Source organism: Propithecus coquereli, unplaced genomic scaffold, assembly GCF_000956105.1.
Source record: "Propithecus coquereli isolate 6110/MARCELLA unplaced genomic scaffold, Pcoq_1.0 Scaffold242, whole genome shotgun sequence".
NCBI classification, from domain to species: domain Eukaryota; kingdom Metazoa; phylum Chordata; class Mammalia; order Primates; family Indriidae; genus Propithecus; species Propithecus coquereli.
Window position 1 is genome coordinate 2,882,919 of NW_012147975.1, and position 22,201 is coordinate 2,905,119.

A 22,201-nucleotide genomic window follows, 5' to 3' on the forward strand; every position below is an offset into this window, starting at 1 on the left:
GGCCTAAGTTCTTTCCTTTACCTTCAATTTTATTAGCATTTATTGTCTGTACTTCTAAACTGATTCTTTGATATATCTACTTCTCTATTGTAAGCCAGTTCTTTAATTTATTTCCCCAACAAAACTGAAAGCTTCTGGAGCATGAGAAGTGGTGACCCAAGTCTGTGGGATGCATAGTACCTTATAGAGGGTAAGTTTCATGGAGCTGCTTACAGCATAAATGGTTTAAAACAATAATTGAAATCATCAAAAATTGGGGGGAGAAAGGAAGCCACTAAAAGCAAGGAGGATTTCTAAATTTTCTATACCTCTATTTTGATTTTTTTCTTCCAGTAAGTACGTATTATTTTTGTAAGTAAAATTTAAACAGTAAGTAGCAAAACAAAGCAAAGAGAACTGGGAGATGTCTGTATCTATCAAATGGCACTTTACATTTCCCAAGAAACACTCTTGGTTCAAAATACCTGAAGATGCTCGGTTAAATATTTAAACATTTCCTCTAAATGCTCAATTCAGCAGACAAGAAACTGTAGGGCCGCTGCTTTGTGTAACTGCAGGGGAAATTAATAATGTCATATTCTTCATGTGGTAGCCCTGCAAGAAACCGAGAGAAATTCTAAAGCCAAATATAACAGAAAGCTCATATTCTAAGAGATACAGAATACTGAAACTGACAGCTGTCTTGGGGACATTTGCCATTCCCTAGTAGCCACTAGCTCTTGGATTCAACAGGCTTCATAAGTCGGGGGACAGGCAAAAAGCACAGGGTTCACGAAAGAGAGAATTAAAAAAATGAAAATATTCTACTTAAAGAAAAAAAAAAGTAAATAATGAATATCAGGCTAGAGCACTGCCTCTCTACATAGAAATATTCCTACCTTGCATCAAGTTCTCCTTTGCATAAAACATTGACATTTTCATAGTGTTTGGGAGCCTGCTGTTGGCTTCCAAAAGCTCTGATACCATATCATGCTGTCACTGTAACAGCCCTCCAGTGAGCCATCAAAAACTCAACTATAGCATTTTGAATATAGCAGTTTGCTTGCCACCAAAACACTAAATTGCAATATTTTGTATTTTCTCTATTTAAATTTTAGCGATGCTGCACAAAGGCTAACATGGTCTTAAGCTAATATAATCACAAAAAAGTCTTAATAACACTACGTATTGGCACAGCCTCTGGGTGAATTTTGGTCTGCTAAGCAGGCCCAGTGAATGTTGCTCAAGTCATTTAGTTAGTCCCCTCTCACTAGGATGTGACATGAAGATGCTACACAGTTTCCCCCAAGAAGAGTATTTCCAGAAGCAATCGCAAGGGAGGCATAGGGTAATTTGTTCATATTGAATGTAGAAAGAAAGTACTTAGGAGTAAGATAAAGATTTCCAAAAATGGTCTGGAGAGAGAGGTTAACAATGTTTGATTTAGTTCTTTTCTGGTTTGAGAAGCAAAAAGTGAGTCTAAGTACGTTCTCAAGGCTTTAAAGCCTTTGGAGGCTAAGACCTCGGACTTTCCCAGAGCTGAAACCACAGCTACCAATGACAAATTCACAGATTCTCCACCTTTCCAGTGGCTGCACAGGAGGAGATTTCCCTGGGCTTCCTGGGAGAAGCTGGCTCTGGGAGGTGAGACCAAGGGAGATGGAGTCGCCCTAGAGGCCAGAGCCTTAACTGTCAATAACAAAGCCACAGGGAACCAGGGCTTGAAGACCAAGGCTGAGTGGTGATAAGGGAAGCTAAGGTCTGCAGCACTCGCAACCTTTCCTGGTGTTCCTTGTGGAACAACTCTTGTAGCCTTCCCAGCTCTGTCCCTCAATTTACTAAGAAAAGATGCTGAACCCTTTCAGAGTGAGAGGGCATCAGACTGAGATTCTGATTTAAAAGATAAGCATGAATAAAAGGCAAAGGAAATGTTTTCGAAACAAAGCCCACATTGGTAAACATGTTCAGTCTTTCTCCTCTAACATCAGAACCCCTGCATCCAAGCAAGGTAACCCCCAATAACTACCATCCATGCCGCTGCAGCAAGATTCAGAATATTTGTTCCCATTTTAGAAGCACAAATGGTCCTAAGAGCAGATTTTCAAAAATGAGAGGAACTATAGCTCCAATGAAGACATCTTGACCCTTTTACGATGAGTATAATGATGTGTTGTGGACCTATCTTTCTGCAGCCATTCTTTCAAGAGGCTGCCTCCCCACTCCTCTTGCCTGACCAGTCTTCTATCACAAGCCAGACTAACTGAAACTCTAAAGAACTCCAGCCCTCATAATATGATAACCTGACTGCATGTAGACTGGTTCCAGACGACTAGGGGAAGACACATTCCCCCTGAAAGACCGTCCTTGGTCAGGTTCATCACTTATTCATCACTAGATGTGCCTTTACTGCCGAAAGGATCAACTCTTGGAGTTTATTCCCCTCCCACTTCCCTCCCTACTATCTATGGTTGGTCTAATCTTTTATTAACCTTGAATAAAACAGAGAATGTGACCTAAGATGTGTTATTAAACGTCCGCATTTCAGGGGAACAAAGAGTCAAAGATGGTGACAACATGGGTAAAAATTCGTATCTACTTGGAATAAGGGCAGAGTCAAATTCTCACTCTAGTTTCATTGGGATTACACTGAAATGTGGGTAGGAATGTGCACAAGTTCAAGTGTAACCTTCTTCCAAGCAATCCTGGCCAATGGGACGTCCATCCACACTGCTCACCTGGAAAAGGCAGCTCCCAGCACAAACGCGGCATATTCCTTCACCAGGGGCTCTGTGCTGTTCAGCCCATTGATCACCACTTGGAGACCACCAAATGAAAGCAGGTCCCGCGCATTGTCCATCTGCAATTAAGGCACTGCTTAGATAGTACAGCCACTGAGGAAAGAAAGGTTCTTCTTATAGCCTCTCTTTCGGTGACTATCCAAAACTGAATTAAAAAGCCAAGTAAAAAACAACAATGGCCTTTTTGACTAACTAGGAAAGGGTTTGCAAAAACAAATTAAATTTTTAAATAATTTTGAATTTGACAACTCCTAGTTCATCTAACATGATTTATAAGTACCTGCGTGGGAATCAGTGGAAATGGCACCTAGCTATTGCTTATGCCAAACATGTCCTGGAAAATTCTAATACCGTAATGAGTCACAAAGCTTACTCCTAATGTACAAGCTGTTAACACAAAGAATCTGGCATCATCAGCACCACTAAATGGTGCCATGCTTCCTGTTGATGTCCAACCCCAGTGGGGGCAGTGGAGGTAGCAAACATTTTTTTTTCAAAGCTAATTTTTAATTAGAAGCCAGGGACTATAAAAGGAGCCCTGTTGTTGGGGAGTAGCGGGGAGTGCTGTAAGAGTGTTAGGAGAAGAATAACAATAGTATCCTTCTCTTCTGTTTAGGGTTGACTGCATCTGAAGACATTTCATGATAAAAATCTGCATGAAAATCACTCTCAAAGGCTTTTGTCTAGGCTGTGCTACTGGCTAGTGACTACATATTGAACAGTGCAGAACATTATTATCATCACTTAAAGTTCTATTAGACAGCATTGGCCTAGGCTATCATTTAAGCTCCAAATCCCCAAGTCCAGGCTCTCTCCCTCCTTTATTTTAAAGGGGATCTCATTCCCCAAGCTTCATTAGTATCCTGGAACAAAAAGACTCAACTTCCTCAGAAAGGTCACCTGGGTCCTGTTTTCCCCATGTAGTAGCTCAAAAGTATCTTCGTTGCTCCAAAGGCTGCCTCTTGCCCACATGCTGATCCCACTCTATAAACCACCAGGAAAACTTAGGGAGCTGGAGCCCAGCAACGATGCGACTGCTGCCCACCCTTTTCCTGCAGGTGCACAGAGCCGTTTCCTACCTGACTGCATCCTTGCCGCTGCCTCTGAACCGGAAGAGAACTCGAACAGAGAAACTGAGTGTGAAGAACAGTATTTGAATCTGCCAATGTTTCTGGGTGGGCCTAACCTGTTTTTACCACTTGAAAGACCATTCATTGTGATAGATTATCCATGCGAGCAGAGCTTTTGTCTGTCTGTCCACTGCTGTGCTCCAATGACTAGAATAGTGCTGAGCATGTGGTTAGGTGCTCAATAAATAATTATTGAACTGATGAATATGAACTTGACCAGAAAAAATGTTCTTGAAATAAAACTCCACTGTGAATAAAAAAGGCAATCTGAGGTGTCTGTGCCAACAAAATGGAAGGGCCCCTGCTACCACAGACCTGAAGTAATGGCCAAACTGGACCGTGAAGTAAGCGTGAAGTCCGCTCTGCCATGCAGCCCGAGGCAACGGTGGGGATATCTCTGCCCCAATGTGTCCTCATGAGAAGGAGTGATCACTGGGCTGCAGCCCCGCCAACTAGGGAGATCCACAGTTGGGTGCTCTGCTGACATAAACATCTTCCTTCCTCACATATTCTGATCTTAAAATAAGCATTCACTGCCTATCCTGTGATCCTTCTTCCTCTAGGTATTCTGAATGCAAAACTTTGGCTCAGAATCCTGCCATTCCATGCCTGGAACAGCCGCTAATCAAAGCTAGTATGAATTCCTAGCAGAGGAGCTACCATTCTGTCAGCCCCAAAGCAACACAGCCCAGAGTCACAGAGGTTCTGTTCCAGATTCAGTTTATCTATATTATTACAACGATAATTCAGTGTGATATAAATGCTGACATTTATATAAGCACTTCAGCCTTTTCAAGATGTTTTCTTGTTTTTTATTTCACTAGCAGTGAGGAAGAAAAGAGTCACTCTGCCCAGTGCACCTCCAAATCTGGGCCCTCCCCAGTGACACGTAGGAGAGGACATGGCCAGAGCCCAGGTCCACAGCTCCCCACCTGGGTCTGGGGCCAGAACTTTTCTCAGGCTGTCCTCAGGATGGGGTGGGACAGGCAGAGAGCAGTGAAAGAGGGAGTATGTTAGCAAGGGGACAGAAGGGAGCTATGCCAACACTCAGGAGCAAAGGAAAGAAGCAGAGCACTGACCAGGCAATGAGAGAAGAGGAAACAGAGAAAGGGAGAAATGGTACATAATTGATGAGTCACGTGACAGAAGGCAAATACACTGCCCCAGGGTAGATGGGGCATATGGAGGTTGCTCCTTATAAATAACTCACAAACTGTTTTTCACTCACAAGGTTTTGCTCTTCACATATCCTGTTTAATAATTCAAATATAGCTGTGAGGAATCCCTCGGCAGACCCAGTCCAGGTCCTTGAAGCCTGTGGTTCCTCAAACCTCCACTCAGTGAGTCTGGAATAGGAGTGGAGGGGGGAAGGTCCTGGCTAACAAAGTCCTATCTTCCTTGAAGCTAGCACATCACCCTAATTCCTCATCGCAGCCAGCACTCCAGGCTAAGTTATGTCTTATTTAATCCCCCAGTGAAATCACAGCTTAACACAGCTGCATGGCAGCCCGATGGACCAACCCGAACCAAGAACCTTACTCTTCCAAACAAAACACAAATGTCTCTACCAGAGAGTGCTAAAAAGAAATTGAAAAGAAAAGAAGACACCAATAACCCAGACCATTTATGCCTGCAGCCAACAGACAAGTTTGGCTTCTACCCAGAGAATGGTTGCTGGGAGGACCTCAGGCTAAGACCCACCCAGTGACCTGTGAAAGCAAAAGGGATGTCACCCTAGTGATTACACTGCCAGGTGACCAGAGGACCTGCAAGGGGAGAAAAAAAAAAAAACTTCGTTGGGGCACTGCTACCCCAAGCCTTCTGCGTACTCACTGCCTTCTAGGTTTGATAAGCCCTCCAGTCATGCTGGTATTTCATGTGCAACCAGAGCAAGAGCCTATAGAAACCTGATACCTGAAGATCCATCCAAGTTTGTTAAATAAGAAAAAATAAAGCTGTCAACATCAGAGCAGGATTGACCTGGCCAGTAACCCCTAGGATGCTTAATCCTTTAAATATCTCTAATGGAAAAGCTGTTGGAGTTTTTGTTTTTCACTCTGGAGAGCAAAACTGGAAACAGGAACAAGAACCCAGGTTTACTTTTTTCTCTAAAAGGATCACAGTCCTGCTATTTGAGGCCTGATAAAGAGTTATGAGCAGAGAAAGAAGATGAAGAGGCTGCCCCATAATTCCTGCAGATACATTGCACACTCATCCTCTTTCACCACAGAAGCTGGCAAAATCCTAAAGAAAGAATGTCTTTTAGCCCAGTTTATAGAGAACAAGGACACTGTCGTGCATGGGAGGACACTGAGCATCTATGTCTTGATAAGGATCTCAAACAAGCCTTTGATTATGATTACACAGCCTCCTGGGCCACCACTGTCCCTAGTCTGGATTACCATGACAGCCTCCTGTCTGGTCTCTGCTGCTATCCATGCCCCCACCTGCAGTCTAATTCTCAACACAGCAGCTGGACGGATTCTTTAAAGGTAAGTCAGATCATGTCATTCTTCTGTTCAACATCTTCCAATAATATCCAAGTTCACTCTTTTCCATGGCCTACAAGGCCCTCTGTGTTCTTCCTTCCATTATCTCTCTGAGCTTCTTCTGATTCTCCTCTCCCTCTCTCTCAGCTCCAGCCACACTGACCTCCTGTGGCATGCTCCCACCTCAGGGCTTTTGCATTTGCTGTTCCTCCTGCCTGAGATGTTCCTTCTCAACACTGACAATCCCTGCCCTGCTCTACTTTTACTTTTCCATAATATTTATCACCTTCAAATATAGTATAATTTACTTATTTGCTATGTTTGTCTACCTGCCTCTGCTAGAAGGTAACCTCCAATTTTGTTCATATCTCAAGTGCCTGGAACAGTGTGTGGGACTTAGCAGGCACTCAATAAATTTATTTATTGAATAAATGAATGGCTTCTCTTGATTCCTTCTCCTTAGCTCCACCTGTCCCCTTTTGAGCTTTGTTCAAAAGGTACCAGTTTCCTTTGAAAAGCAAACTGGTCAAAAGATTAAGAATACAGAGTTTAGGGTCAAAAAGACCTCGTTGCAAATCCCAGCTCTACCACTCGCTAGGCTGGGTGATCTTTAGCAACCACATAACCTCTCTGTGCCTCACTTTCTTCAGTTACAAAATGGGATTAATAGTGGTGCCTACTCATAGGGCAGCTACGGAAGTTAATGAATTAATGTATACAAAGCACCTGAGGCAGTGCCTGGTACATAATAATGCTCAATAAATATTAGCTATTACAAGTCTGTATTTCCCTGCTTCAAACTCTCCAGTGGCTCTTAGGATCAAAGCTAAAATCATAAAGAGCATGATATTCCCAACCTCGCCTCTCTCACTCCCTACTACTCCAGTTTTACCTATGCTACCCCTCCGCCCCACTGTGCTCCAGTCACTCTGATCTTTTCCAAGCCCTCAGTCTCACCAAGCTTACTCTGCCCCAGAATCTTTGCACATGCTGTTTCCTCTACCTGGAATGCTCTAATCTAAGGATTGGTGAACTTTCCCTAATGGGTCTGACAGTAAATAGTTTTGACTTTGTAAGCCATATGGTCTCTGTCATAACCACTCGATTCTCCCACAGAAGCACGAAAATGGCTATAAAACAATCCATAAACAAATAGGAGCCACTGTGTCCCAATAAAACTTTACTTACAAAAGGAGGCATCAGGCCAGATTTGACCTACAGGTGATAGTTTGCCACCCCTGCTCTAGTGCCCCCTCTTCACCTCGCCAACTCCTAATCATCCTTTAATGCTCAGCCTAAATGTCACATCCTCTGAGATCCCTCCCTTATCGCCCCTGACTAGGCTCTAGGTTGCTCTATTATATACTCCTACAGCACCCTCTGGAGCCCTTGTCATAATCTTAAATTATCTCATTTAATCATTTATTTGTTCAATTGTTGATTATTTAATTGCTTTCCCTTCCAGACTATAAGCTACATGGGACAAGAACTGTGTCTATTTTACCTCTGCTGTATTCGCATGTTGAAAAAATGAAGGTAACACTACAGATGAAAAGAGCTTGGCTCTGGCCTCTAAGAATATATCTTACTACAATAGACAATGATCTAGATTAAAAATAGTCTGTGCCCTGGGAGAGAAGTAAAGATGCTGATGCTATTTTCTTAGGGTTGAGAGTAGGGGGATTTATTTTTGGAGCTGTCAGTTACAAGTCAGACTTAAGGACAAAGAAATGCAGTACCTGATGGACATAATATTCAAGATCAAAGAGTGCAGCAATCTTCTCTTCCAAGCTGGAGGTGGAACTATTGAACTTGTTGATCAGCCGTACCATGATCTGCATGTCAGTCTCAATGACAACATTCAGCTCATCAAAGTCCTTCTTTAGCTCCTCAATGGGGCGGAAGAGCCGCTTCACCTCAGCCTGCCTTGCCTAAGGAGAGCAACAAAGAGACAATTAATTAACTTGATTGGCAACATCTCGCCAAGACATCTGTGTTCTACCATGGATGCCCATCCTGAAAGAACTGCTCCAAGACTCCCCATCTTCTGTAACATGCGCTATCAAAAATCCTCATACTTTCTAATACACTCAGAGAAGACAGCTCTCAGAATCTAGCCATTTAGGCCTTCACCCCATAAACACACCGAGATTTTCCACGGTTCACTTATTCCAGTCCAACTTCCAACGTTCAGGAAGAAGGGAAAGTCGTCTTATGGCAATCACTGAGGTCAGGGGAAGCAAGGCAAGCTCACCTTCAACCCCTAACCTCACATGGAACAGCTGAGATCTAAGGTAAAATAATCCGTGCCCTGGTTCTCTACCTTTCACAATCATAGAATGTCTTGGCCTACCCAACCAGCAACATTTTAGGGAAACTTGGACATGGAAAACTGTGGGTAAGAGCTGTCAGAGCAGGAGTAATTTGCTGATGAAAATTAAATCGCTGTCATTACTGTCAATTTAACCACAGGTGTACAATCTGTTCAACTGTTTGAAATGGTTAAATTACTGGATGTACTATACTCAAACCTCAAGCAATTTTCTCTCAATCCTTCCCCACCCCACACACATATAGATTTTTAAAATGAAATTATGTTGGAGGTGAATAAAAGACTTTAATTAAATATTTTATACACTCCCTGTTTTCTTCCCAATTTTAGAAGATGGTGCTTATAAAGAGAATCTGGAAAGTCACAGTGGTTTATGTATCTGTCTTCCAAGAAAAATTAAAAGGCACAGATATTTATAAAAAGCAGGATGATGAGCAGCTGTCAGCTTCAAATTGCTCATCTATTACCTATGGGTTTCTCGCTCCAGTTACAAGCACTCCACAGAAACCCAACCAAAGAAATGAATCAGCCTGTCTTAAAAAAGACCAAGCTCTTAGCAGAGCAATCCCATCTATGGGGCACCACATCCTGATTCTCTGGGCTAAAACAACATGAAATGCTCTCCCTGCACCCAGCTAGAGGACTCTGGATGGCCACCAAAGCAGGTGAAAAGGTCTGGGAAGGCTGAGTCACTTTCTAGAGCAGTGAGATGACAGGCAAGTAAGCACAATAAGAAACTAATGACATCTGCTTCACAGAAATGATGTATGTCTGGCTTTCAAGAAGACCTTTAAAAAAATAACTTTATTTTGAAATAATTATAATCTCCCAGGAAATTATGAAAACAGTACAGAGAATATAATGTACCCTTTATCCAGCTTCCCCCATGTTAACATTTTACATGAACAATAGTGCAATATCAAAACTAAGAAAAGGACCTAAGTACACTACTGTTAACTAGACTACGGGCCTTATTCGGGTTTCACCAGTTTTTACATGTTGTACTCATCTCCATGTATGAAATGTATGAAAATATGAAGATTGTATCATTCTACACAATTTTATTCAAGATACAGATTTGTGTAACCACCAGAACAATCAAGCTATAGAACTTTCCCACCACTACCAAATAATTTGGCACTACCATCGTGTTACCTCTTTATAGACCCACCTCATCCTCCCACCCTATTCACGCCCATCCCTATGCCCTGGCAACCACTAATTTGTTCTCCATCTCTATAATTCTGGCATTTGAAAAATGTCATATACATGAAATCATACATCCTTTAACTTTTTAAGATTGGCTTTTTTCCACTAAGCACAATGCCCTCGAAATCAATGGAAGTTACTGTACACATCAATAGTTCATTTCTTTTTAGTGCTGAGTAGTATTCCATCGTATAGATGCACAGTTTGTTTAGCAGTTCATTTGTTGAGGAACATCTGAGTTGTTCCTGGGTTTGGGCTATTATGAATAAAATTGCTATGAACATTTGCATACAGGTCTTTGTTTAAACCTAAGTTCTTATTTCTCTGGGATAAATGCCCAAGAGTGCAATTGCTGGGTTATAGGATAAGCATAAGTTTTGTTTTATAACAAACGGCCACACTATTTTCCAGAGTGGCTGTACCATTTTACATTCCCACCATCAATGTATAAAAGATCCAGTTTCTCCACATCCTCACCAGTATTTAGTAGTATCACCATTTTTTTTTTTTTTTTGGAGACAGAGTCTCACTCTGTTGCCCTGGGTAAAGTGCAGTGGTACCATTGTAGCTCACTGCAATCTCCAACTCCTGGGCTCAAGTGATCCTCCTGCCTCTGCCTCCCAAGTAGCTGGGACTACACGCATGTGCCACAAAGCCCACCTGTTTTTTTTTTTTCTTCTTCTTTTTGGTAGAGAAGGGGTCTCACTCATGCTCAGGATGGTCTCAAACTCCTGAGCTCAAGCAATCCTCCTGCCTCGCCCTCCCAGAGTGCTAGGATTATAGGCATGAGCCACTGTGCCTGGTCTATCACCATTTTTTATTTTAGGCACTCTAATAGATGTATAGTAATAGCTCATTATGGATTTAATTTGTATTTCCCTAATGGCTAATGATGTCAAACATCTTTTCATTTGCTTATCTGCCATCCACATATCCTCTTTGGTGAAATGTTTGTTTCTATACTTCGGCCATTGTCTAAATAGGTTCTTGGTTTGTACTGTTGAGTTTTGAGAGTTCTTTATATATTCTAGATAAAAGTCCTTTGTCAGATATAAACAGTCCTTGCTTTGCATGGATCTGATATATACCGATTTCAAATACCATGGTTTAAATAACACCAGTCTTCAAACACGACTGAAATTTCAGTTACCACAGTATGTTAACTGTGAGTAATTGCATAAAGTACCAATTTTGCTGCTAGCTGTTCAGTCCCCAAATCACTCCATAAATAATAAAAATGTCCATCATGATCAGTGACTGATCATATCACATATTTCAAAGTCTATCAGCGATTGATCACTATACAGACTGTGATAATCAGTTCACACAGATGCAAAGTATATATAATAGCTGTATGGCCTCATCTCCCAATGATGAAACCATGTAACATTTCACAAAAATGGATAATCAAAAGAGAGAACTGGCCAGCAAAGATATAAGTGCAGCAAAGAAATAAAAAGTGGTAACTTTGCCAGTGAAATTCAAATTGAATGGACATGGAGTTATAGAAGAAATAGCTGACCACTGGAATGTTGACACTGCCGATGTTTGATAAACTCTAGATATGCAGCCAAAGGAACTTGGCAAAGGCAAACTTATGGACACAAATTAGGAAAGTGATAAAAAGGATGTGACACTGGCAATAACCTTTCACATTACAAGAACTTTCAGAAATTTCACAATATTGAAATCACAAAGGATAAAATGCTAGAAGCTGATCCATACTTAGAAAGGAGCATGACAATTCTCTAAGACATAGAAAAGATGCTTGTTCTGTGTCGTAAGTTATACGATGTGAAGCTAAGCACTGTTCAAACTACTCTTTGGTAAGTTTTTTACAAAGAAATACAAAATATAATTCTCAATGTTTCCAATGTTTTAAATTAGTGTTCTAAATAAATATTATTATGGCCACTTTTCCATTTCTGTATACATTTATAACCAACAGCAATGTAATTTAATCTTTGGTAAGAATTTTTAAAGGTCATAGAACAATCATAATTTTTCCCATGATTATATTAAGATTGCTTTGCATAGTTTCAGCTTGTACAGTCATTTTTACAGTTCTACATGACAATGTGAAATGAGGACTGCTGGTATATGATTTGCAAATATTTTGTCCAGTAGCTTATCTTATAACCATCTATTTTAACAGGGTCTTTTACAGTGCAAAACTTTTCAAGTTTCGTGAAGTCTAATTCATCAAATTTTTCTTTTATGAGCTGTGTACTTGGTGTCATATCTTAAGAACTCTTTACCTGGTCTTAGTTCCCAAAGATTTTCTCCTACGTTTAGTTCTAAAAGTTTTCTTTTTTTTAAGCTTTACATTTTATATGTAAATCTATGATCTATTCTGAATTAATTTTTTTATAAGGTATAAGGTTTAGATGACAGTTTATTTTTTTGCTTATGGATGTCCACTATTCATTGAAAAGACTATTTGTCTTCTGATGAATTGGTTTTGCACTTGTCAAAAATCAGTCAGGTGTATTGGTGTGGGCCTATTTCTGGGTTCTCTCTTCTGTTCCATTGATCGATGTTTCTTTCTCCCTGCCAATACCACATTGTCTTCATTACTGCAGCCATACAGCAAGTCTTCAAATCAGGTGGAATGATTTCTCCTACTTTATTATTTTAAAAATTCTTTTAGCTATTCTAGTTCCTTCACCTTTCCATATGAACTGTAGAATAAGCTTATCTATATCTATGAAAAATCTTGCTGGGATTTTGATCGGAATTGCACTAAACCTATAGATTGATTTGGGGAGAGATGACGTTTTTACTGTGCTGAGTCTTTCAATCCATCAGCACGGTATGTCCCTCCATTTATTTACATCTTCTTTAATGTCATCATCTTTCATCTAATTTTATATTTTTCAGCATACAGATCTTGTACATCTTGTTAGATTTATTCCTAAATAACTCATTTTTAGGAGAGTAACTGTAAATGGTACTTGTGTTTTTAATTTCAGTTTACAAATATTCATTGCTAGTATACAGAAATATAATTGATTTATGTTGGTTTTATATCCTATGACTTTGCTGAATTCACTTATTAATTCTAGAAGGTTTTTTTTTTTTTAAGGTTCTTTGGGATTTATACATAGATAATCATGTCATCTGGAAAAAGGGACAGTTTTATTTCTTCCTTTCCAATCTATATCCCTTTTATTTCCTTGTCTTGCCTTACGACCTTGTCTAGGACTGTGGTGAATCAGTGGTGAGAGTGAATGTCCCTGCCTTGTTCCTGATCACAGTGGCAAAGTATCCGGTCTTTCGCTAATAGGTATGATGTTGGATGTAGAGTTTTCATAAATGCCCTTTATCAAGTGAGGAAGGTTTCTATTCCTAGGCTTCCTAGTTTTTTTATAATGAATGGGGGTTGAATATAGTCCAATGTTCTTTCTGCATCAATTGATATATGATGATCTGATTTTTCTTCTTTAGCTTACTGGTATGGTGAGTTACACCGATCATTTTTTTGTACATTGAACCAGCCTTGCATTCCTATAATAAACCTCACTTGGTTATAATTTATAATTTGTTTTATACACTACAGATTTGATTTGCTAATATTTTGGTGAGGATTTTTGCATCTGAATTCATGAGAGATGCTGGTCTGTAGTTTTTTTTTTTGTACTTTGGTTCTAGTATCAAAACTGGCTTCATAAAATAAGTTAGAAGTGTTCCTACCTCTTGCACTTCCTGGAAGAAACTTTGTAGAATTGATACTAACTGTTTTTAAATGTTTGGCAGATGTCTCCAGTGAAACCGTCTGAACCTGGAAACTTCTTTATTAGAAGATTTTTCACTAAAAATTTTTCTCTAATGCTTATAGGACTATTCAGATCATTTTATATTGGATAAGTTTGGGTAGTATATGCTTTTTTAAAGAACTGGACTATTTCATGCAAATTATAGAATTTATGTGCATAGAGTTGTTCACGATATTCTCTATTTTCCTTTTAATGTCTGTAGAATATGTAATGATATTCCTGGTTCATTTTTGAAATTGGTAATTTGTATCTTATTGCTTTCTTTGTTTTGATAGAGGTTAATCATCTTTTGGTTTCACTGATTTTTCTCTACTGTTTTTATGTTTTCAGTTTCATAGATTTCTGCTCTTTCTTTCCTTCTGCTTGCTTTTTCTTTTTTTCCCTAGTCCATTTCTTTCTCCACTTCTGCTTGCTTTGAGCTTATTTTGATCTTTTCCTAGTTTCTTAAGGAAGGACCTTAAGATAGATTTAAGACGTTGCTACTTCTCTAATATATGCATTTAGTGCTATAAATTTCCTTTCTAGCTTTAGTTGTATCCTGCAAATTTTGATAAATTGTGCTTTCATTTTTATTCAGTTCAACATATTTTTTTTTTTTTTAACCTCCCTTAAGATTTCCTCTTTGACTCAAATATTTGGAGATTTTCCTGCCATCTATTACTGGTTTCTAGTTTGATTCCATTATGGTCAGAGAACATACTCTGCATAATTTCAATTCTTTTAAACGTGTTGAGATTTGTTTGATAACCAAGGATATGATCTATCTTGGTGAATGTTCCATGGACACTTGAAAATATTATGCATTCTGCTATTGTTGAACAGAATGCTCTATAAATGTCAGAGTGGCTGGGACTACAGGCACATACTATGTCTGGCTAATTTTTTCTTCGGTGGTGGCGGCAAGTAGAGATGGGGTCTCCCTGTATTGCCCAGGCTGGTCTCAAACTTCTGGTCTCAAGTAATCCTCCTACCTCAGCCTTCCAAAGTGCTGGGATGACACCATGAGCCACCACGCCGAGTCCAACTATATTTGTGGCTTTATCTGTTTCTTTCTTTCAGTTCTGTCAGTTTTTGCTTCAGGTGTTCTGATATACAAATACAGGTTTGGTGCATACACATTTAGAATTGCTATATATTTTAGTGCATCAGCCTTTTCATCACCATGTAATTCTCTCTCTGTCCCTGATCATTTCCTTTACTCTGAAGTCGACTTTGATATTAATGTGCTTACTCCTGCTTTTCTTAAAGTAATGCTTGTGTGGTATACTTTCCACTCTTTTACTTTCAACCTACCACTTTTATCACTATGTTTGAGTTTCTTGTAGAAAGCACACATTTGGGTGACTTTAAAAAATCTATTATGACACAATCTGTTTTTAATTGGTACATTTAGACCAACTACAAAACATTTTACAATTATATTTACATTTTAATGTAATTTTTGATATATTAGAGCTCAAGTCTGCCATTTTACTGTTTTCTGTTTGTTTCCTGTTTTTGTTTCTGTTTCCCTTTTTTTGCCTTCCTGTGGTACGGTAAGGTACATTTTCTAAAATTCCATTTTGATTTGTCTATGTTTTTGAGCATAACTGCTCGTACAGTTTTTTATACTGATTGCTCTATATAGTTTATATACTTAGAGAAAAATACAAGTATCACAATATACGTAAGTCACTTACAATCTATTGGTATCAACATTTTATCACTTTCAGTGAAGTGTAGAAACCTTACCTCCAATTATGTTCTTTAATCCTTTTCTCTTTACAATAGTCTTAAAAATTTCTCTGCATACACTGAGAAACAGATCAGATACCATAATTTTTGATTCAATAATTTTTAAAATAAGAAAAGGATAGTCTAGTATATTCCCCCCACCCCATTTTTTATTCATTTCATTATTCTTTCTTCCTTCCTGATGTTCCAAGTTTCCTTCTATTATTTTTTCTTTCCATCTGGAGAATATCCTTTAGTCGTTCTTTTAGGGTAGGTCCACTGGTAACAATTTTTCTTAATTTTCCTTTGTCTGAGAATGTCTTGAATTCTTTTTTACTCCTGAAAGATATCCATGGCTAGAGAATTCTGTGTGGACAGTTCAGTTTCTTCAGCACTTGAAGAATATTCCACATACTCTGGCCTCTGTGGTTTCAGATGAAAAATTCACTATCACTCAATTATTGTGCTGTTTCTCTCTAGTTGCCTTTTTTTTTTTTTTTTTTTGAGACAGAGTCTCACTGTGTTGTCCGGGCTAGAGTGAGTGCTGTGGCATCAGCCTAGCTCACCGCAACCTCAAACTCCTAGACTCAAGCAATCCTCCTGCCTCAGCCTCCCAAGTAGCTGGGGACTACAGGCATGCACCACCATGCCTGGCTAGTTTTTTCTATATATTTTTAGTTGTCCAATTAATTTCTTTCTAATTTTAGTAGAGGCGGGGTCTCGCTCTTGCTCAGGCTGGTCTCGAACTCCTGAGCTCAAACAATCCGCCTGCCTCGGCCTCCCAGAGAGCTAGGATTACAGGCGTGAGCCACCGCGCCCGGCCTCTCTAGTTGCTTTGAAGATTTTTCTGTCTTCAGTTTTCATAAGTTTAACTGTGATGTATCTTGGTGTTGATTTCTCTGAGTTTATCCTGCCTGGAATTCACCTGGCTTCACAAATCTGTGGATTTATGCTTTTCACCACATTTGGTGATTTGTTAGCCACTGTTTCTTGATTATTTTTTAGCCCCGTATTCTTTTTCTCCTCCCATCTGGAACTCCAGTGACGCAAATGGTAGATCTTTTGTTATGGTCCCATAGGTCTATAATGCTCTATTACTTAATTTTCTAATCTATTTTCTGTTGTTCAGATTTTATAATTTTTATTTATCTGTCTTCAAGTTCTTTGATTCTTTTCTCTGTCATCTCTATTCTGCTACTGGGCCTATCCAGTGACTTTTAAATTTTTAGTCATTATATTTTTCAGTTCTATAATTCCATTTCATTTTTTTTTAAATATCTTCCATTTCCATGTTGAGGTTTTCATTTATTTCAAGAGTATTCATAATTGCCTGTTGAAGCAATTTTATGATAGCTGCTTTAAAATCCTTGTTAGATAATTCCAACTTCTGAGTCATCTCAGTGTTATTATAGCATCTGTCTTAGCCAGCTCTGGCTGCTATAACACAATACCACAGACTGGGTGGCTTAAATAATAGACATTTCTCACAATTGTGAAGCCTGAGTAGTCCAAGATTAACGTGCTGGCTGATGTGGTTCCTGACAAGGGTTCTCTTCCTGGCGTGGAGATGACTCCTTCTAGCTGTGTCTTCACATGGTGGAAGAAGAGAGTGGTGGTCTCTCTTCTTTTTTTTTTTTTTTTTTTTTTTTAAGACTAGTCAAATGCAGTAGTGAGGAGGGGGGAAAGCAGTAGAACAAGGAGTTCAATCTGTAACTGACTGTGAACAATCAAGTGAGATAACTCACTACCTTTGGACCAGCCTCTCTTCTTCTTTTAAAGACACAAATCAAATCATGGGGGCCCTATCCTTATGACCTCACCTAAACATAGTTACTTCCCAAAGTCCCCACCTCCAAAAAACATCACATTGGGGGTTAGGGTTTCACTACATGAATTGGGGGGGAACACAAACATTCAATCTATAACATTATCTGTTAATTGTCTTTCCTAGTTCAAGTTATTATGGTCCTGGTTCTTGGTATGATGAGTAATTTTCAACTGTGTCCTGGACATTTGGGCATTAAGTTGTGAGACTCTGGATCCTATTTATCCTCTTTTTCAATAGGCAATCATTCTATTGATGTATAGTATGCTGGTTCTGCTTACTTGTGTGGGCTGCGGCTCCAACGACATTTAGTTTTCAGAACATTTGTAGTGCTATTCCGATCTACTTCTATTGTGTGCTACCCAAAGGCCAATCTAAAAACCTGGGCAGTATTTCAAGGTGTAGTTCATTTCTCGAACCCTTTGCTGTGTTAATTATGGCCAGTGTCTTGAGTGGGTCACTAAGGCATATGTCCAGGACTTTATAAGCAAAATCCCTTTCTCCAGCTCCCTTCTCCCCAAAATCCTATTCCTACTCTCTAGTTTGGAGGGGAAAGAGCTTTGCCTGCAACCACTAGGTGCTGGACATTAGAAGTGGAAGTCTAGGTTCCACCCTGGGCCTCTGACACCACCCAGGTGGGGGAATCAAAGCACTGCCTCACAGCTATTGGCCTGAGGGTAGAAGTTCATACTCCTCACTTACTCCACTGCTTCTACCCCAGTGGGAAGCAGAATGCTACTTCACACTGCCTTGTTGCCACAAGTTTGGGGGTAAAAGTATAGACTCCTCATTCACCCCTACTGATATCATCTCATCAGAGACAAGTGAAAAACCATCTTGGTGCTGCCAGGCAGAGGACAGATATTCAAGTTTCCTACTGGGACTCTGCTGACACCACCCCAGGAGGTTAAGCAGCCTGCCATCCCCAGAGGGGAGGTGGAAAATCAGGATCCACACTTGGTCTCTGCTGGTACCACACCAGCAGGGGAAGCAGAGAGTAGCCACTGGGCAAAGGGTGAAAATTCAAGCTCTTTGCTCAACTCCCACTGACAATATCCTAGTGGAAGAAGCAGAGCACTGCCTGCCTCACACCACCTTGTTGCCATCAGGACGGATGTAAGCTCAGGCTATCCACTTGGCTTCTGCTGACCCTGGTGGAGGAATCAGAGTACAGCTTGGTAAGACCACCAAACAGGAAGGGGAAGTCCAGGCTTCCCACTCAACTTCCACTGGCACTAAGTGTGGGGGTGGGAGGATTTCCATAGTCTTTAGCTAGAGTAGGACAGGTACTATAAAAAACGTTTTTGTCCTGTTAGGGTGTCCCTTGCCCAATCCTTTGTTTAGAAAGAACAGGCTTCTCTTAGTGCTTTTTAAAATTTGCACCAGTTGGCATTTCCAGGATGTGAGATTCTCCAATGCTCAGTCTGGAATATATAGAAGACAAAAAGAAAACCTAAGGAACTCACTGCCACGTCATTCCTCAAGTTTCAAGGCTCCTAGCCAGTCTGCTGATTTCTTAATACCTTTTAGTTTTCCTATATTTGTTTTTAGTATTATCTCCAGGGTTTTTAGTTACCCCTAGCTGGAGGAATAGGGAGAAATGAGTCTACTGTATTTTGCCAAGAATCAAAAGCTTAAGAAAACTATATTTTAAAATGGAACAAATTTGTAGAATACAGGTAAATAAATAATAGCTGACATGATAAAACAAAGTATCAAGCAACTTGTTTTGAAGTAGAGGGATAAATGGATGAGGGTCAACAATAACAACCCAGGCTGGGCACGGCAGCTCACATCTGTAATCCTAGCACTCTGGGAGGCCGAAGCAGGAGGCTCGCTTGAGCTCAAAAGTTTGAGACCAGCCTGAGCAAGAGTGAGACCTGTCTCTACTAAAAATAGAAAAAATTAGCTGGCATGGTAGCACACAAGTGTAGTCCCAGCTACTAGGGAGACTGAGGCAGGAGGACTGCTTGAGCCTAGGAATTTGAGGTTGCTGTGAGCTAGGCTGACACCATGGCACTCTACCCAGGGCAACAGAGTGAGACTCTGTATCATTCATAAATAAATAAATATTTTTAAAAAAGAAAAAAAAAAACCAGTAACAACCCAAATCTGTTGGGCAAGAGAGCTTTTCAAGAAGCAAGGAACTCTGGGAAGGACTGATTCACTCAAATCTACCAAGGTACCAATGGATACAATGGAACTGACATCCTTCGCTCAAAAAAAATCAAATCCCAAAAAAACCACTCATTCAATTGAGAGGATATGACCCAGTACCTGACAGTGTTGTCTTCATAAACAGCAAAAGTGCCATCCTATATTACAAGACACCACACAGCCTGGATTTAAAGATTAATAAACAGAAAGTATGATGGCGTCTGTAGCCAAGAGTTTGAGACATGTAAGAAACTCCCCAATCAACTGCAAGTCAATTTATTTGCCAGTCCCAGAGACAGCTCCGCTAGTGCCATGGCACTGAGCTGAGTCAGTCTAGACAGGCTCCAAATGAAAACAGAAGGACCCCAGGATCCAGCACCGTAATGAAGAAGCTGAAGTAAGGGGAAGTAAGCGAAGAGTGTGACAGCCATACCTCACAAGCGGGCAGCTGACTCAAGTCAGCTGGTACTAGGATCTTGCATTTGGGTGCTGGTATTGGGATCCTCTCACGAGAGGAGAGGATTATTTTTAATTGCACAAAATGGCAACCAAAAACTTTTAAATAATCTCTTGCATTTATATTTTTCAAATACTGTCATAAATAGTCATACTTTTCTACATTAACTGAATTATGGGGGGGAAATGCCATTACCTGAGAACAGAAAATGCAATCACACTCCCAAAGAAAGCGAAGAAAAGAGAAGGGGTAAAGTAGGTCTTCCACCCACAGAGAAGGCATGGAACAGTGGCTGACTTTTATGTTCCCATTAGCCCCACATGAAGCCCATCGTGAGGGGGCGAGCAGGAAGAAGTCAAAGCCTGGCCACCAAAACACCAATCCCTGCACTGGGCACCTAAGCACCCATCCTCTCCTCTCCACTGTCACCAAGGAGGGGAGCTGCTCTCCCTCCAATGCCTGAGTTAAGGCATTTGCAGCAGGATGTGATTTCGTGCATCACCTCCCTTCACCACTCTGCTGCTACCGCCATCCTGCTACTTGCCTTCCCACACCACACACACCCTCTATGAGGCAGATGTGACTTTGGTAAGATAAGTTAAGACAAGGAAACTTGGCCTGCATTTAACACCTTAAATAGGCCAACACCAGCTCCCCCATCCCACCCCGCCCCCTCAAAAGGCTCATTTCCTCAGAAATACTTAGTCCTAAAGGATCAGAAGAACCTAAGGCTTCTTCCACTAATATACAAGATGTCAAGTACCTAATGTTGCCCCTGTAAGATACTACCTGGATTTGGGGGAAAGAGCAGAGAGGTAGATAAAGGCAAAGGGGACTTTGAGAAGGAGAATTTTTTTTCTGGTATTCTAAAATCTTTCCTGAGTGAGGGAGAACTTAGGTCTCCAAGGCAGCAATCAGAGGAGGTTCTTTCAGGGACAGGACTCAACTGGAAATATAAACAAATGACTTGTGACATTCTCTGGCTATTACGTGAGCTCATGATCCATCTAAGAGTAAGATTTCTTCCTGTTAGAGGTCTGTACCTATGAGCCCTCCCAGGCTTTAGGGGCAGAGCTAAGGGGCTATGATCCTGCCCCTTCTTCCCTCTCATTCCCTTAGCTTGTAGTCGAAGCTAGGGCTGGAAGAAACCTCAGTCACACTCTTGTCCCAGTCCCACGTTTTACATTTAAGGAATCTGAGGCCCAGAAAGAATACATTTGCTACATGTTCATAAGACAAGGACGAGGACGCAGGCTTCTTCCTTTCTGGTACAGCTCCTCTGTTCTTTCGGAACAGGCTTGTATCTAACCCAAGTATAAGTGAGGAGGAGATCTGGGTTGTAACGCCTATTCACTCATGGCCTGACGATGGAGAGCATGGCCACCTCTGCTCTGTGCCTCAATTTCAACAAATATGGAGTGCTGTTTGGAAAAATGGAATGGAAAGTTGGATTCGAACCTAAACTATGACAGAAATGCTCCCAGGATTGTTTTTTAAAAAAATAGTCCATAAAGGGTTTCTTATTTGTCACTAATGGCCCTTTAAATTAGTTTACAATATTGTTACCCCATATTTATTGCAAAAGCTTCCGGAAAGAGTGATTCCCTTCTCTGCAAAAACACCAAAGCCATGCCCTGGGCTTATACTAACAGGAAAAATCATCACGTACCTTGTCTTCCTTTGAACTCTCCACCTCTGCTCCCTCCTTGAATTTTGCCAGTGCATTCTTGAGGTCCTGAGATGTGTAGGTGTTGGTGTTGACATCCAGCCTGTCCAGAGAAAAGCTGAGAGTGAAGAGGGAGGCACCATATTCCCCAAGAAAGAAAATGACCCTGGCTAGCACCCCCAGGTAAGCAAGGCCAGGCCAACTCTAACAGTGAATGTACTATCACACCTTTGCCTTCAGTCAGCCAAGGGTCCAACAGACTGACCTTACCTTAAAGCTAGAGGAGGAAAGACACAGCTGAAGATGAGGTCATTTCATGAAAGAAGAGGAAATGGCATGGGGCAGACAGAAGCCAACCATGGACAGAGAGCTCTCAGCCAGCTGCTCAGGCAGAAATAAGCCCAGAATGTCTGTGCAATGCTGCTCCCTAAGCACATGCCAGGGCAGGACCTCCTGGAGGGCAGTGGGCATAGACACAGGGAGTAATATGCACCCTTATTTATATTCTTCTGGGAAAGGGAACAACAGAGACCAGAGCTCCCCAGCATGTGCCCAAACTGATCTGACAAGCCAGCATGTCTTCACAAAAATGGATTGGGTAGATTCACACCATAAGACCAACCTCTGAGCATGGCGGAGAGACAGGAGGTTATGTGTCAATCCAACAAAG

The 22,201-nt window shown here is 40.7% G+C and overlaps 1 protein-coding gene across 2 annotated transcripts in view; it reads right to left on the reverse strand.

The window, feature by feature from the left end:
* The window catches only part of SIL1 (SIL1 nucleotide exchange factor), a 239,962-nt gene that overhangs the window by 63,299 nt on the left and 154,462 nt on the right, over nucleotides 1–22,201 (reverse strand). For both annotated transcript variants that reach the window (XM_012646364.1, XM_012646365.1), the window contains exons 5-7: nucleotides 21,535–21,634; nucleotides 8,136–8,327; nucleotides 2,715–2,836 (exon numbers count right to left, since the gene is read on the reverse strand). In XM_012646364.1, the coding sequence (XP_012501818.1) occupies nucleotides 2,715–2,836; nucleotides 8,136–8,327; nucleotides 21,535–21,634 (414 nt within the window). The remainder of the gene's footprint in view (nucleotides 1–2,714; nucleotides 2,837–8,135; nucleotides 8,328–21,534; nucleotides 21,635–22,201) is intronic.